At 51.5% G+C, this 14,391-nt stretch overlaps 1 protein-coding gene across 4 annotated transcripts in view; it reads left to right on the plus strand.

Moving 5' to 3' along the window:
* C25H6orf89 (chromosome 25 C6orf89 homolog) overlaps positions 1–10,799 on the plus strand; it is a 31,065-nt gene extending 20,266 nt beyond the window's left edge. For 2 of the 4 annotated variants that reach the window (XM_064398810.1, XM_064398809.1), the window contains exon 8: positions 271–2,142. In XM_064398810.1, coding sequence (XP_064254880.1) covers positions 271–356 — 86 coding nt within the window. In that variant the 3' untranslated portion in view covers positions 357–2,142. Of the gene's footprint in view, positions 1–270; positions 4,688–4,942; positions 5,127–5,770; positions 5,945–8,381; positions 8,628–9,853; positions 10,067–10,688 lie in introns of those variants that run through there. The other 2 variants (XR_010350568.1, XM_064398811.1) reach the window with 2 other exon arrangements.
* The last annotated feature ends 3,592 nt before the right edge of the window (positions 10,800–14,391 follow it).

Genomic DNA, 14,391 nt, shown 5'->3' on the forward strand with positions numbered 1-14,391 from the left:
GTCATTGTCACCTCCAGACTGGTGTGTGCCTGTTTGTCACAGCACAGGGAGTGATCCTCCTGGACTGGGAGTTTGTGACCTGGAACTCCAACACTGGAGATGCTCCAGGCTGAGCGGTGTGGGTACACAATGGGCATTACAAACCCAGTGCCCACTGAGGGAAGGGTCTTTCCAAAGAGCTCCTGCATGACCACATCCCTTTGTGGGGAATGGGAGCACTTGTTAAGCATGGGCTCATCTAACAGAGCCTCTCCATTGCCTCTTCCCAAGGTTATGCCAGCACAGATCACTGGACAATGAGCTTCATGGCCAGAGGGACAGAGCCAGCGGTGATTTGTGATGGAGCTGCCAGCTAAGGGTGCTGGGGTGGGAAAACAGAGCTGTTCCCAGGACAAGAAGACTTTCAGCTTTGAAGCCAAGGCAGCGTCTTGAAAGGAGCGAGCCGGGGCAACTGGGGCAGGCAGCTTTGCCACCCTGCATGTTTACAGTGTTTAAAAAGGACTATTTTCCTGACCCTTGAGGTAATCCTTTGCCTTTCCTCAAATGTATTTTGGGAGAAGCTCAAGCTATTTATGACCCTCCCTGTCCCCTCAGGTAAGCCCAGGGTTTGCAGCAAAGGGGTTTTTTTTCCAGGAGCAGCAGATGGATTTCTCAGGATGAGATTCACCTTATGTTCTTTGTGGATTATGGCACTTCTGAAACTTCCTGGGGGGTTTGGGAGTGGATGGGGTGTGTGACATTTCTGTGTACATTCCTCCTGAGGAGGAAGCTTTGAGCCTGTGTAGTCAGGCCCGTTCTATAAAGGGAATGGATTGGTGATGTGTCCCAGCTCTCACGTCTGCAGCTGTGTGAGCCCTGCAGAGCTGACCTTGGCTCCTGCTCCCTGGCTGGGGAGAGCCTTGAGCCTGAGGGCAGAAACTCACCCACTGCATCCTTCTTGTACCAAAAGAATCCCTTAAGGCCTCTCTGTGTTGTGATCACCCTTTTGCAGCTCTCTGTCAGCAGGTTGTGAGTGAGTCAAATGGTAATTGTGCTTTTCTTCACCTCCACTTCCTTTCCTGCAAAAACACTGACACACATCTTAGAGGTGCTGGCAGTGCTGGAGTTCTGGATGGAGCTGGGGTTGGGAGAGAGCAGCTCTGTCCAGCTTTCACCTCAGACACCAAGGGCTGCACAGCCGTTCTCAGCTGCTCCTTGTTTTTGGAGGCACTGCCTGCGTTCCCAGCCCACGGTACCTCTGGGAGCACCTGAAACCTCCCTCTTCCCTGGCATATTTTTGCATTGACTCCTTCCAGACCTGGAACTCTGTCTTCAGAATGAACGTTGGTTTTTCCTGGGTCCTTTCCAAGCTGCCTTTGCGTGTTTCCTGCTGCTGGAGCAGCGCTGTCTCCAGTGCCCTGAGAGAGGCTCGGGTTCGGTGTGTGCAGACTGCGGATGCTCCGCTCCCTTCCAAGTCTGATCCTTTGGGTCTGATCCCACTGCTGAAGATCATTTACAGATGTGGCAGGCTGAACTCATAGGCCAGGGCTGGAGTTCAGGACATACTCTCACACTTGTTAATATGGAGTTGGGAGGGGTTTTGGTTAACTGTTCTCAGGAGCAAGAGCCTTTTTCTCTGTAAATATTTTAGGTACATGTAAAATGACAGATTGGGAAAATGTCTGTCCAGCCTTTGTTTTTGAGGAGAATAGGAGCAAACATTGTGCTAATCTGATTAGGAGTTGACAAAAGCTGCCAAGTGGGATGACCACTTCTGGCTCCTGTACAAGAATAAGGCAGAGGACAGTTCCTGCTCCAAAGAATTTAGTCTGAGGCCTTGACACTACAAACATTTCTATGCATAACCCTTGTTTTTCTCCTGTCAAAACAATGAGAACAAGCCCAGCACCTGTGTCAGTCTGTGCATGGCCCTTGATGCTGGACACACACCAGATCTAGTAGAACCAAAAGAGGAGAGTCTGACTCTCTCAGGATAGAAAAGGACTGATATAATTTGTTACCGAGTATTAAAGGGAATTGGACTAATAGAACTTGCATTAGTGTTCTCACTGCTTGGAGTGTATTTCACACTCATGACACTACATTAAATCTTGTACATGCCAAGACACACACACACACACCACCCCCCTCCCTCCTCTTAAAGCCTGGGTCTTAGTTAATGGAAATTTGGGAGTTCAGTGATGGCAGAATTAGGGCCTCATTAGTGACTGTTGCTATTTACACTTTGGCAGCTTCTCAAATCAAATTCAAAGGCTGACCAGGTTACTTCACCTCTCACTGCTTTTGTATCTGACCCATTTTTGTAAAGCATTTGCTCAAAGATGCTGCTGGAGCCATTCTTGCTGAGATTGCGAGGTTCGGTGACACTGTCACCGCTAAGTGTCCTTGACTGTAACTTGTAAAAGAGCTGCGGAGACAATTCCCAAGTGTCTGTGAAATGCCTGGATTTTGAGAGTCACACTTAAGCCATTGTGGCTGTCTGGCTCTTTCGGGAAGAAGCAGAGAAAATGGATCTATTTACAGTTGCTGTTTGGACTGGGGGGAGGAAGGGGCAGGTTTGTGTCTGTTTAGCAGAAATGTTCTCACGTAGTGCTTCTCCCTTCCTCGAAGAGTTGCAGCCTTCCTTGAAGAGTTGCAGCTGGTTGGACAGGAGCTGGTGAGTCTGGCCTGTGTGCAGAGCAGCCTTCCAAGTGCACTTTATGGGCTCTGCATAAGTTTCCAGCTCTGTCTCAGCGATACATTGCATATGTCCCAGCCTCGCTCCCTTCGGAGCTTACATCATTTGTTTTTAAGCTCTCCGGTATATTTTCTCTTCCTCTTCCAAAGGCTGTAAGGAATTAGCTGCTAAACTAAAACAGGAGGGCAGTTCTCCTGCTGATAAAGAGTCAATTTTGGCCGAAGTGCAGAGCCCCAGTCTGCAGCACGGCTTCCAGAGCAGCTCCTGTCTCCAGCTGCCAGAGGAGTGGTGCTCACACCTTCCACATCCCAGGGCAGGCAAGGAGCCACAGAGGGAAACCCGGAGGTGAGGCCACAATGGCAGAACTGGGATGGCCAAAGGGAGGTTTTGATACCTTTATTGCAGTTAAGCCCTGGTCGTCTTCCACATCCAGAGCTCCAGCTTCACAGAGTCCCTGGAAAGGCTGCAGGACTTCCCTAGGGAGGCTGGTGGTCCTAGTGGCCTGCTCAGGTGGAACAGGGCTGTTCCTGCAGCTGTTGAGGTTTCACAGCCATGATCACATGTGTCACAGAGGGGTGTCCCACCATGGTCTCCCTCACCTCAGCTCCTCTTTTGCACTCTCTGTGCTGGTTTGGACAATCTCCCACTTTCCCTCTGCCCAGCTCACACAAGTTCCCAGTTAATACATTTTAAAATCCCTTTGTGTGCTTTAGAGCTCATTGCCTGTGAGCTGGGAGCTGGAATCCTCCTCACCCCACATCCCAAAGGCTGCAAAGCTGCTCTGAAATCACACCAGAAATCGGTACTCCCCACGAGCCCAGTGGGCAGAGGTGAGGAGGGGTCACCTCTGCACTTGCCAGGCTGGAAGGACAGGCTGTCCCTGTCAGCTGGGCAGGAGGATCGTGGTTTAAAGCTGCTCCCCAAAGCAGGGGTCACTGACCAGTGCTGTCAGTCAGTCCTGAACTCAGGGTAACTGAAAGGAGGAGAAAGGATTATTATGATTTACTTCAGTACCAGGAAATCAGCGGCCCCCAAGGGAGCCAACCTGGCAGTTTCTATTGATTCTTTTTTTTGCTTTCTTTGTTCCTTTTCAATTTTTTTCCCTGCCCACTGTTATTGCACACATTGATTCCCCTGAGGGATCTCTTTGCAAGGCCCTGGAGAGCTTTGAGTCAGATTTCCTGTGAGTCTCCAGAGTGCAGCTTCTCCCACCAAGCCTGTTTTTGCAGAGTTCTGGAGGAGAAACTGGTTTGTCCGGGCTGGATCAAAGCACCTCCCTTCCCTCCTGGGCTCCAGCAGCAGCAGGAGGAGGTGGGGAGCAGGAGAGCATCTCATGGTAGAGATGGGAGCTCTATAAACACCAGTGTCTCAGAAATGGGGATCCTTCTGCCTTGAAACCCTCTTGTTCCCTCTCTCCAGGAGGGGAGTTTCCCCACACCCCAATCCCAGGTCCTCGTTCAGCCCCATGGCCCCCAGGAGAATTGAACATTTCCTTGGGTGAGGCCATTTTGATGGGTGCACAAAGAGCTTTGGCTTCCTGCAAACCAAACTTTCTCCTCTTGGTAATTTTTATAGGTAGAACTCGAAATCCTCCTCTTCAGGAACCTCCTCCTTGTAAAGGGCAGATTTAGTGTCCTGCTGAGTTAGACAAGGGAGATGCTGGACTTCCCTTTGCTTTGGACATTCAAACAAATGGCAGGTGATTTACTTTTAGCATTATCTCTTTGTCTTGGGGAGGGGAGCCACATTCTAAAGGCTCAGAGGTGCTGGGAAGTAAAGCTATATATGCATAAAGACTGTTTCAATGCTGAACACTAAATTTAGTGATGGATAAAAAAAAGAATGTGAATATGCACTTAATGCAGAATTTTATGGATGGTCCTAATTTAATATATTGCAAACTTTGTAAATACTTGAGAAAAGCCTGTAAAGTATGTAAATAAATGAGATTTGTATGTAAGAAGAATAAAAAAGTTTTTAATTTTTGCAATTAAATACAAGTGTTAATGACCCTTTTCCCTTTTCCTGATTTTTATTTTCGTGTTGCATGTCAGCTATTGAGGGGTTCTTTAACCTTTTTTGGGGCACTTTTTCTAAGGGAAGTGTAATTATAAATGAAAAGTCAGAACACTTTTGTTAGGAAAATGTCATAAGAAACACTGTGAAAAATGAGCAGTTTGGGAAACTTTCTGTGAGTTTTAGCCTGGTTCTCTGAACAAAGTTGATGCAACGGCTCTGCCTGTCCCTCCTTTCTTTTCTTCCCAGCAACAATCTCCATATTTCCTTCACATTTGAGTTGATTTTAGCCAAACTTTGAGGCGTGGAAGACGATAAACTCCTCCAGAGCTCATAAATCCGGGCGAGTAGGGAGAAAAGAGATCCTGTTACTCCCACAGCAGTGCAGGAGCCCTGTTAGACACCGGCCAGCCCCGCTGGAGACCCTGGAGATGTGAGTCAGTAGAAGCCCAGGCTGGGTCACTTCTGTGCTGCAGAGTGGGGCAGGTGGAGCCAGCAGGCTGGAGCAGAGCCTGTCAGGTGTTGGTGTGTGCCTCCTGTCCCTGTCCCTGTCCCCCTGCAGTGGCTGCTGCTCCCTGGGGTGTGGGGAGAAGGAAAGCTGCAATGCACATATCCTGTCAATGCAGAGCCCATGGTTTGGTGTTCCAGCCAGCCCCGAGGGCAGCCACAGACTCCCAGCTCTCCTGTTTGGGGCCAGCTCAGCTCTGTGCCCTGCTCTTCCTCTCCTGCTCCCCTCTCCTGATGGTTCAGGGAAGAGGCACCAGCCCTCTGCTTGCCCCTGCTCTCAGCAGGCCGGGCAGCCCAGGGGCTGCTCCTCAGCTGCCAAATGCTGTCCCCCCATCACAGCCACGGGGCTCCCTCTGTCTGGGGAGGTGCTGTGCTGCAAAGTGCTCTCAGCAATTGCATCTTGCTGCCTTTGTTTCTAAGGCAGCTGCATTCCAGGGATAGGGGAGGACCTCTGTGAAAACAGGGCTTTGTCAGTTGCTGTGGGATTGTTGTTACAGACTGTGGGTGACACTGTGGTGGGTATTTACTACAGGGGAGGAGGAGGAAGCTGATGAGGTTTTCTCTGGGCAGCTGGAAGTTGCCTCATGGTCAAAGGTCCTGCATCTCCTGGGGAGCTTCAACCATCCTGATATTTGTTGGAGAGACAGACAACACAGCCTGGCACAGACTGGAAGTCCAGGAAATTCCTGCAGTTCATTGAAAATAACTTTTTGATACAAGTGGTGGAGGAGCCAAGGAGGAGAGGTGTGTTTCTGTTTGGTACTAGCAAACCAGGAGAGATTGGTTGAAGTTTGGAAGGTTGGGGAAAGCCTTACCTGTAGTGACCGATGTTATGGTGAAACTCAGGGTCTTGTGTGGGAGGCAGAGCAGTAGCAGGGCTAGAACCCTGATTTTCCAGAGAGCCAGTTCAACCTTTCCAAGGACCTACTTAGAGGAATCCCATGCAATAGGGCTCTAGAAGGGAAGGGGGCCCAAGAGAGCTGGTCAATATTCAAACATCCAAACTCAAGACCAGTGCATCCCTATGATCCAGAAATCAAGCAAAGAGGACAGGAGACCTGCATGGAAGAGCAGTGAGGTTTTAGCAATTCTCAAATGGAAGAAAGAAATTGATGGGATGTTGAAAAAGGAACAGGCACATGAGAGATCTATAGGAACATCTTTGGGGTATGCAGGGATGCAAGGAGGAAGGCCACAGCCCACTTGGAACTGAGTCTGGCAAGGGACATCAAGAACAACAAGAAGGGCTTCTCCAAGTGCATTCAGCAGCAGAAGGAAGATTAGGGAAAATGTGGGGCTGCTGCTGAATCCACTGGGTGTCCTGGGCACAGAAGACACAGAGAAGGTGAAATTACTCAACACCTTCTTTGCCTCAGGCTTCACTGCTGAGAGCAGACCTCAGGAATCGCAGATGTTGGAAGTAAGAGATGAAGGATGGAGAAAGGGGAACTTCCCCTTGGTCACAGAAAGTTGAGAGAGATCAGCCAGGCAGACTTAACATAAATCCATGGTGGGATGCACCCTCAGGTGCTGAGGGAGCTGGCAGAGGTTGTTGCTTAGCCACTCTCCATCATTAAAAAACCCTGGAGAATGAGAGAGGTGCCCAATGATTGGAGAAAAGCCAATGTTTAAGTCCTGCCTTCAGAAAGGGCAAGAAGGAGGATCTGGGAAATTCCCAGCCAGTTAGCCTCACCTTCATCCCTGGAAAGGTGATGGAACAGCTCATTCTGAAGGCCACCAAGCACCTGAAAGTAAAGGAGGTTATTGGGAGTGGTCAGCATGGATTCACCAAGAGGAAATCCTGCTTGACCAATCTGATGCCCTCTGTGATGGCACAGCAGGATGGGTTGATGGAGGACAGCAGTGGGTGGTGTCTACCTTGACTTCAGCAAGGTTTTTGACACTGTGTCCTGTAACATCCCCATGGATACGATCAGGAAATGTGAGTTGGATGAAAGCTCAGTGAGGTGGATCAAGAACTGGCCCAATGGCTGAGCTCAGTGGGTCGTGAGCAGAGCAGAGTCCAGCTGGAGGCCTGTAGTCAGTGGCATTCCCCAGGGATCAGTACTGGGTCCAGTCTTATCCAACTTGTTTATCAACAGCCTGCATGAAGGGATGGAATGGACCCTGGTTTTGGTGAAGATACAGAACTGGGGGAGTGGCTGATCCACCTGAAGGCTGGGCTGCCATTCAGAGGGACTGGACAGGCTGCAGAGTTGGATGGAGAGGAACCTAATGAGGTTCAACAGGAGCAAGTGCAGGTCCTGCACCTGTGGAGGGATAACCCCAGGTACCAGCACAGGCTGGGGGTGACCTACTGGGGAGCAGCTCTGCAGAGAAGGACCAGGGGGTCCATGAGTCCACCATGAGCCAGCAGTGTGGCCTGGGGCCAGGAGGGACAACGGGATCCTGGGGAAGAGTGTGGTGAGCAGGTCAGCAGATCCTTACCCTCTGCTCTGCCCTGGGGAGGCCATGTCTGTGTTCAGTTCTGGTCTCCAAGTTCAAGAAAGACAGGAGGTACTGGAGAGAGTCCAATGGAGGCCATAAAGATTATGGGACTGGAGCAGCCCTCTGATGAGGAGAGACTGCTGGAGCTGGGCCTGGTTAGTCTGGAGAAGAGAAGGCTGAGGGGGATCTCATCAATCCATGTAAATATATCCAGGAGGTGTCAGAGGATGGTGTCAGACTCTAGTTCTGCCCAGCAACAGGACAAGGAGCAATGGCCATAAGCTCAAAATACAAGAAGTTCCACCTCAAGACAAGAAAAACTTAATTCCATGGAGGGTGGCAGAGCACTGGAACAGGTGCCCAGGGAGTTATGGAGTCTCTCACTCTGGAGATATCCCAAACCCACCAGGATCTGTTCCTGTATCACCTGTTCCAGGTGATCTTGCAGAGGGGTTGGACTGGATGATTTCCAGAGGGCCCTTCCAACCCCAGCTATTCTGTGATTTTGAGAAAAAGAACAAGAGGTAAATAAGGGGACCCATAACTGAGGGCTCAGGGGATGGCTGAGGCTTGGATGAAGAATGCCAATCCAGGGACTGGGATTCAGGCATGGAGAGTGACCATGCGTGTTCGTTGGCACCAGCCCCAGTGCAGCCTCTCCATCAAGGCCGATATGTGACACGGGTGTGTCCAACGTGGCTCCAAAACTCTAATAAACACATTTCCTCCCCAGTCTTCAAGCTGTTGGGTGTTCCTTGCTTTTGGGAGGTGCTTTAAATCTGACTGCCAGAGCCGTGGGCTGCTGAGAGCAGAAGCTGCCTGCACGATGCTGAGCTCAGGTCTCCTTTCTGTCCTCCTGGTGCTCTCAGTGCTGGAACTGAGCTGGTGCCTGAGTGATGAAGAAAAGAAGATCATCTTGGATGAGCATAATAAATATCGCTCCCAGGTCTCTCCTCCTGCCAAGGCTATGAGGAAGATGGTAAGTGGCTTTTATTACAGAGGAGTTCTGGGGTGTTTGTGTGGTCCAAGGCTGGATCTTAACGCAAGGAGGGATCAGGGAGTTCCTATGGGGAGGCAGAGCAATTCTCATGTAGGGTTACAAGTAGGTGTTAATGGAGGGGTTCCCTAAACTGCCTCTAAAGAGAAGAGTTTCCTTTACTTTTGGAGTGTCTTTGGTAATTTTCTGGAAGTTCCTAAGTGTGATGTGAGTCCCCGGGTGCTGTTCCATGAGAGTGATACAGCTCTCACTCAGCTGAGTGCCTGCTGGAGCTCCCTGTGATGGCAGGAAGGGCAGGTGAGACCCTGCCATGAGCAGGTGCCATGACCTGGAGACTTTGGCATGGTCATTGCCAAGAGGTGGTGTGGGAATCCTGCTGTGTGGGACATCACACAGTGCTCTGTATTTGCATCAACTTCAAACATATTGGTCAAGTCCGTCAATTATTGGGGCCCATCATGCTCCTACTCCTCCCCATGCCTTGTGCAGAGCTGCCTTGGATGTGAGGGATCCTCTGTTTTGCTTGTGGAAATTGAGCCAGGTCCCACATCACGTGTGGTTGCAGTGGGAGCAAAACTGAGCTCTAGAGCTGGTGCTTTTTGTCTTGCTCAGACTCTTGATTTGATTAGAACTTGGCTATGAGGTTTTATCTTGCACATGTGATTTTTCCTCATTGTTTGCAAATCATGGGGAGGAGGAGGACAACTTTTATCCTGGAAAGTTGGAGCCCTTTCCTCTTGGGTTACAGAGTGCTTGGAGGACACCTCCCTGCCCGGCCCAGAAGTTGCCCAGAATGAGTAAAGCCTTTGTGGGCTGGTAAATGGGAGTTTAACAACCAAACAAAGCCCTAAATTCAGGGAGAGGAGACCTAACCAGTGACTGCAGACTCAAAGGGGACAGAGCCAGAACGCTCAGCACTGTGATGGTTTCTCCACACTGAGTTGAGGATGGTGTTAGATGAGTTCCAGAAGAGGTTGTGAGAGTTTTGCTGGTGCCCTGACCTTCTCCTGTTTGACCCATAAACCACGGCTTGTGCTGGGACTGACCATGGAGCTCCCCTCTCCTGAGGACTGTGTTGAGTAGGGGTTTGAATTTTCCTCATGGATGGGGAAACTGCAGCCAGGCAGTGCAGGGGTGCTTGGTGAGTGCTTTGTTCGTGCTGGAGAGCCCAGTGTCCCTCCTGTGTGCTGACTCCGAGCTCCTTGCAGACCTGGGACACGGACCTGGAGGTTGATGCTCAAAAGCATGCAGAGAAGTGCATGTGGTCCCAGAACGGGGGCCCTGGCAGATTAAACCTCTTTGCTTCACCTTCAACCCTGGATGTGAAATTGGCCATTGAAGAATGGAATGCAGAGAGGAAATTCTACAACTGGAAAACATCTGAGTGTGTCCCCGGGCAGACGTGTGAGAACTACATCCAGGTACCAGCTGCTGGGGTGGAGGGGCTGTCGGGACAGGAGCTGGGCCACTGCCCCAGCTCCTCCAAAATCTTTGCAAAAGGACAGGGAACCAGGTGGGATTCACAATGATAGAGGCAGACCTGGGCATGGTATCAATCATGAGTGGCCTTTTGGAGAAGAACTTTTCTGAGACAAGCCCTGCAGCCCTTTTTTTGGCTGCTCAGCAGTGCCAGCTCAGTGCCAGCTTGTCTTGGGTGGAAGGATGAGGTCCAAGTGTTTCTTCACAGCTTGGGTGGGAGCAAGGAGGAGAAGAGATGGTGGTGGTAATTGGATGGATGGATGGATGGATGGATGGATGGATGGATGGATGGATGGATGGATGGATGGTTCCAAGACCATAGCAGAGGTGGTGATGCTCTGCCTGGGCAGACTATATGGTAGGAAAGCTGTGGCAGTGGAATATATGACCTTGGGAAGGTTCAGACAGGGGCAAGGGGGAAGATCCTGAATGCCAAAGCAACATGGGGATGGGGATCTGGGGCACATGCTGGGAGATGAGGAAGATATTGCAGCAGACTTTAAGGCCAGGGGAGAGACTGCCTTCAACCAGTCCCCTCACCTTCAACCCTGGTCTTTGCCTTAGGTGGTCTGGACATATACAGCTCATGTTGGCTGTGGGAGCAGTTATTGTGAGAAGATCGATGGAGCTGAAACAGAGAACGTGCACCTGCTTGTTTGCAGCTATTATCCCCCGTAAGTTCCAGGCCCAATATCCATCCCCTGCTCTGTTCTGAGGGGGGTGAGGGATCTGCTCCACAGAGTTGTCTGCCCTGGCTTTAGCTGTCTTGGGGTCAGGCTGGTGAGTAAATGGCCCTGACAGGCCATGGCAGGAGACCAAGACCTGTTTGCTGCATTAATCCCAAGTTTTGCCTTGGCTGGGATATCCCAGCTGAATCAGCCCCTCTCTGGGATGGGTGTTTCCCCTTTCCTCATGTCTTCTTTATCTTGGCATTTTCTGCTTCCAGGAGTAATAAAAAGAAAGACAAGCCCTACGTGGATGGACCCTCTTGTGTAAACTGTCCCAAGGACACAGTCTGTGTGAACAACCTGTGTGGTGAGTGAGGGGAGGCCTGGAGGGGCTGTTGGGACTGAGACCCCAGGCTGGGCCTGAGCTCTGAACCCTCCTGGAGCTGTCAGGAAGCCCCAAACTGCAGTTCCAGGGCTGGACCATGAGACTTCAGGAGCAATTGGTGCTCCTAACAGAGGTCAACTGCCTCAAGATGAGGAGGATTGGTCAAGGGCCTTGTACCCAGTTAGGCAGCATTATTTGCCCCTTGCATGGCAGGAGGATGTGAGTGCCATGAGATGTCTCCAGATTGGGAACCCCAGAGTGGGGGGTGGCCCAGAGTGACCTGAGAGGGCTCAGCTGCTGTTTCAGCCCCTCACTGGTTTCTGTTGGTCCTGCTCACTGCATGGATCTGTGGAGGTGAACCAGCCCTAAACCATGGCACTTTTCATCTCTGCATCTCTTTCATCCACCCTAACAGCCCTGCCAAAACTCACAGCCACAGCCAAACCAGAACCCACAGCATGAGGCCACCATAACCACAGCCAAGCCACCATCCACAAACTCACTTTCAACCACCATCCCAAAACTCACTTCCAGCCACTTCAGCAAACCACCCCCCACAGCCACGCTGCCAAGCACAGCCAAGCCCAAACCCCCAGTATTCTCACCCATCACAAGAGCCAAACCAAAACCTGCCAAAACTCTCCCAACAAAAACCCCAACCAGGCCAAAACCCACAACACCAAAACCCATGACAACTCTGGCTAAGCCAAAACCCACCACAACTCTGGCTAAGCCAATATCTGCTGCTACAACACCAGCATGTGCCACAATAGCAAAGACACGACCAAAAACTGCCACAAGCACAAAGCCAGAGCACAAAGACCTGATCCTGTTGAGGCAACCAGGATCACTCTTTCCTGTGAGCCCAAGTTAGACCCAATTCCAGAGGTAGAGACAGGCAATGGAGAGCCTCTTAGCTCCTTCACTAAACAGGATCTTCTATTCTAACTTCATCTTGTCTTCTTTTCCTTCCATATATGCCCTGGACACAGAAGAACAGAAGACAAACTCTAACAAGACAAGTGTGGATCCACCCAAAGGAGGAGCCCCCAGTACCTGCTTGGGCTTCTCACTCTTCCTCCTCCCCAGTGCCATCCTGCTGGGCCTTCTGCTCTGAAGGGTCTTCCTCAGCTGTCCCTGCACCCCTCAGCAAGGCTTTGGTCAGGGCTGGTTGTTCCACAGCCCTGGTGGGCTCAGGAGGCTCCTTGGACATTCACACGCTCCCTCCTTACGCTGCCTTCTCTGCTGCAGCCCCAGAGAGCCAAGGCTGATGCTGGGGGAACCTTGTCCCCTTCCTGAGGAGACCTGAGGGCAGGAGGGTGTTTGCCATAATGCTGGTGACCTTGGATGCTTCTCCTTTTTCCTGGCTTTTGTTCTATTTCCAGGCTGGAAGTGTTGAGCTGTCCCACGCACCCACAAACCCATATGGGCAGCAGGCCCTGCCACAGCCTGGCCCCAGGGACAGCAGGGTGACTTGGGGACAATGAGGCATAGTGGTTGGCTTTGGTGTTTGCAGATGAGGCATAGTGGTTGGCTTTGGTGTTTGTCAGGAGGAGTTTCCCCACAGAAATGCTCTTTTCCCTCCCAGTGTATTTCTTTTAGCTTTGGACAAGTTTTACCTCTTTCCCTTCTTTTCCAAGCAGAGTGGCTATTTGGGATTTCTGTTTCCTCCTGGTTCTGGTGGAGCTCTGGCCAGTACTGCCCAGCTGCTCACCCCTCTCCTCACACTGTGCAGCCCTTGCCTCTTCCCTCTCTCCTCCTCCCTCTCTCTTGCTCTCTGGCACATGTCCCATCCCTCAGCCATTCCAATGCCACAGATTTATTTTACACCTGTGCCTGCCTGCACCTGTGTGTCCACAGAAGAGAAACCTTCAAAGCTGAGAGAGGCCACCAGCTCCTTCATGTAGCTTTTCCCTGCATGGCTTCATTATGTGCATCATTTCAGTGTATTTGAATTTAAATACAGATCCTGACTGATGTGCAACTTGTGTGTGTGTGGTCAGGGAGAACAAATCCCCACATGGGTTGGTACGATCTGAGCCCCAGAGATAAAAGTGATGCTGTTACAGGTCACTGGTGTCCCTGCTGCCCGGCAGCACCAGCGGTGTGCAGGAGCCCAGCTGGCTGTTCTGAGGTCCCTGGCCAGTCCAGCCCGGCCAGGAGGTGACCAGCAGGTGGCACTGGGAGAGGCACCGCTGAGAACTGGGCAGCTCAGCTGGCCCCGCACACCCTGCCCGCAGTGCTCAGCTTTGTTTCATCGCCACCCTCAGATCTAGTGAAGAATCTGATTAAAAATAACCTCGTGCCCAGGTGCCGTGGCTGCTGCACGCTCTGGGAGCAGCTGAGCTCCTGCTGCCCAGCTGCCTTCAGTGAGAAATCCCTCCCTGCCTTATGGACAGGTGATAAAACACAGCCCCAGAGGCTGCTCCGCACCCGGGGAGGGGAGAGGGCTCGGAGCTGGGAGAGCATTTCAGGACCTCCTCTGCTTTTGCATCTGAGTGCAGGGCAGTGTGGCATTCCCTAAAAGTTCCCTGGAAACACTACCAAGAGCAGAAAACCATTTCTCCTCCCAGCAAGACCGGGGCACTGGGGCAAGCCCTGATTTTTTGCAGGGCTGGATCCCCCACCCTGCTGAGAGCCATGGAGGCACAACGCTGCTGCTGCTGCTGATTATCAGGCACCAGCAGAATTCCAGGAGTGAAGTGTTTTATCACTGGTGTGGGGCTGTGAACCTTGTAGAAGCTCTTGAGTTTTGTTTTCCTGGAGGTTTTGACTTGTGGGGACAGGCTGTTGTGCAAGGACCTATTTATAGAGATGCTTGCAGCAGAGAACTCCAGCCCAGAAGGAAATCCGCTTTCCTCTCGCCCTGCTCCCTGGGACAGGGGCTGAGCCTGCCCACACAGGCATCTGGGGGCTTGGCTGAATGCTGGATTTGGGGGTTCAGGCACGAGCAGGGTTGGGGTGGTGCACGGGGGAGTGCACACAAACATTCAAGGCAGGCTTGTGCAGCATTTCCACTCCATTTCTGGGGTTGGCATAAAGGGGACTCTGGCACTGGGGTGACCCTGGCAGAGATTCTGCCAGGTTCTCACAGCCCTGTACCCTGTGTGCTGGGAGGAGGAGAAGGCATTACCCATCAGCTGCTGACTGGGGTGAAATGATGGGATTTGTGGTGTTTGTGAGGCCTGGCTTCTTTATGAACCTCACCTGCTGG

Source organism: Passer domesticus, chromosome 25, assembly GCF_036417665.1.
Source record: "Passer domesticus isolate bPasDom1 chromosome 25, bPasDom1.hap1, whole genome shotgun sequence".
In the NCBI taxonomy this organism is placed as follows: domain Eukaryota; kingdom Metazoa; phylum Chordata; class Aves; order Passeriformes; family Passeridae; genus Passer; species Passer domesticus.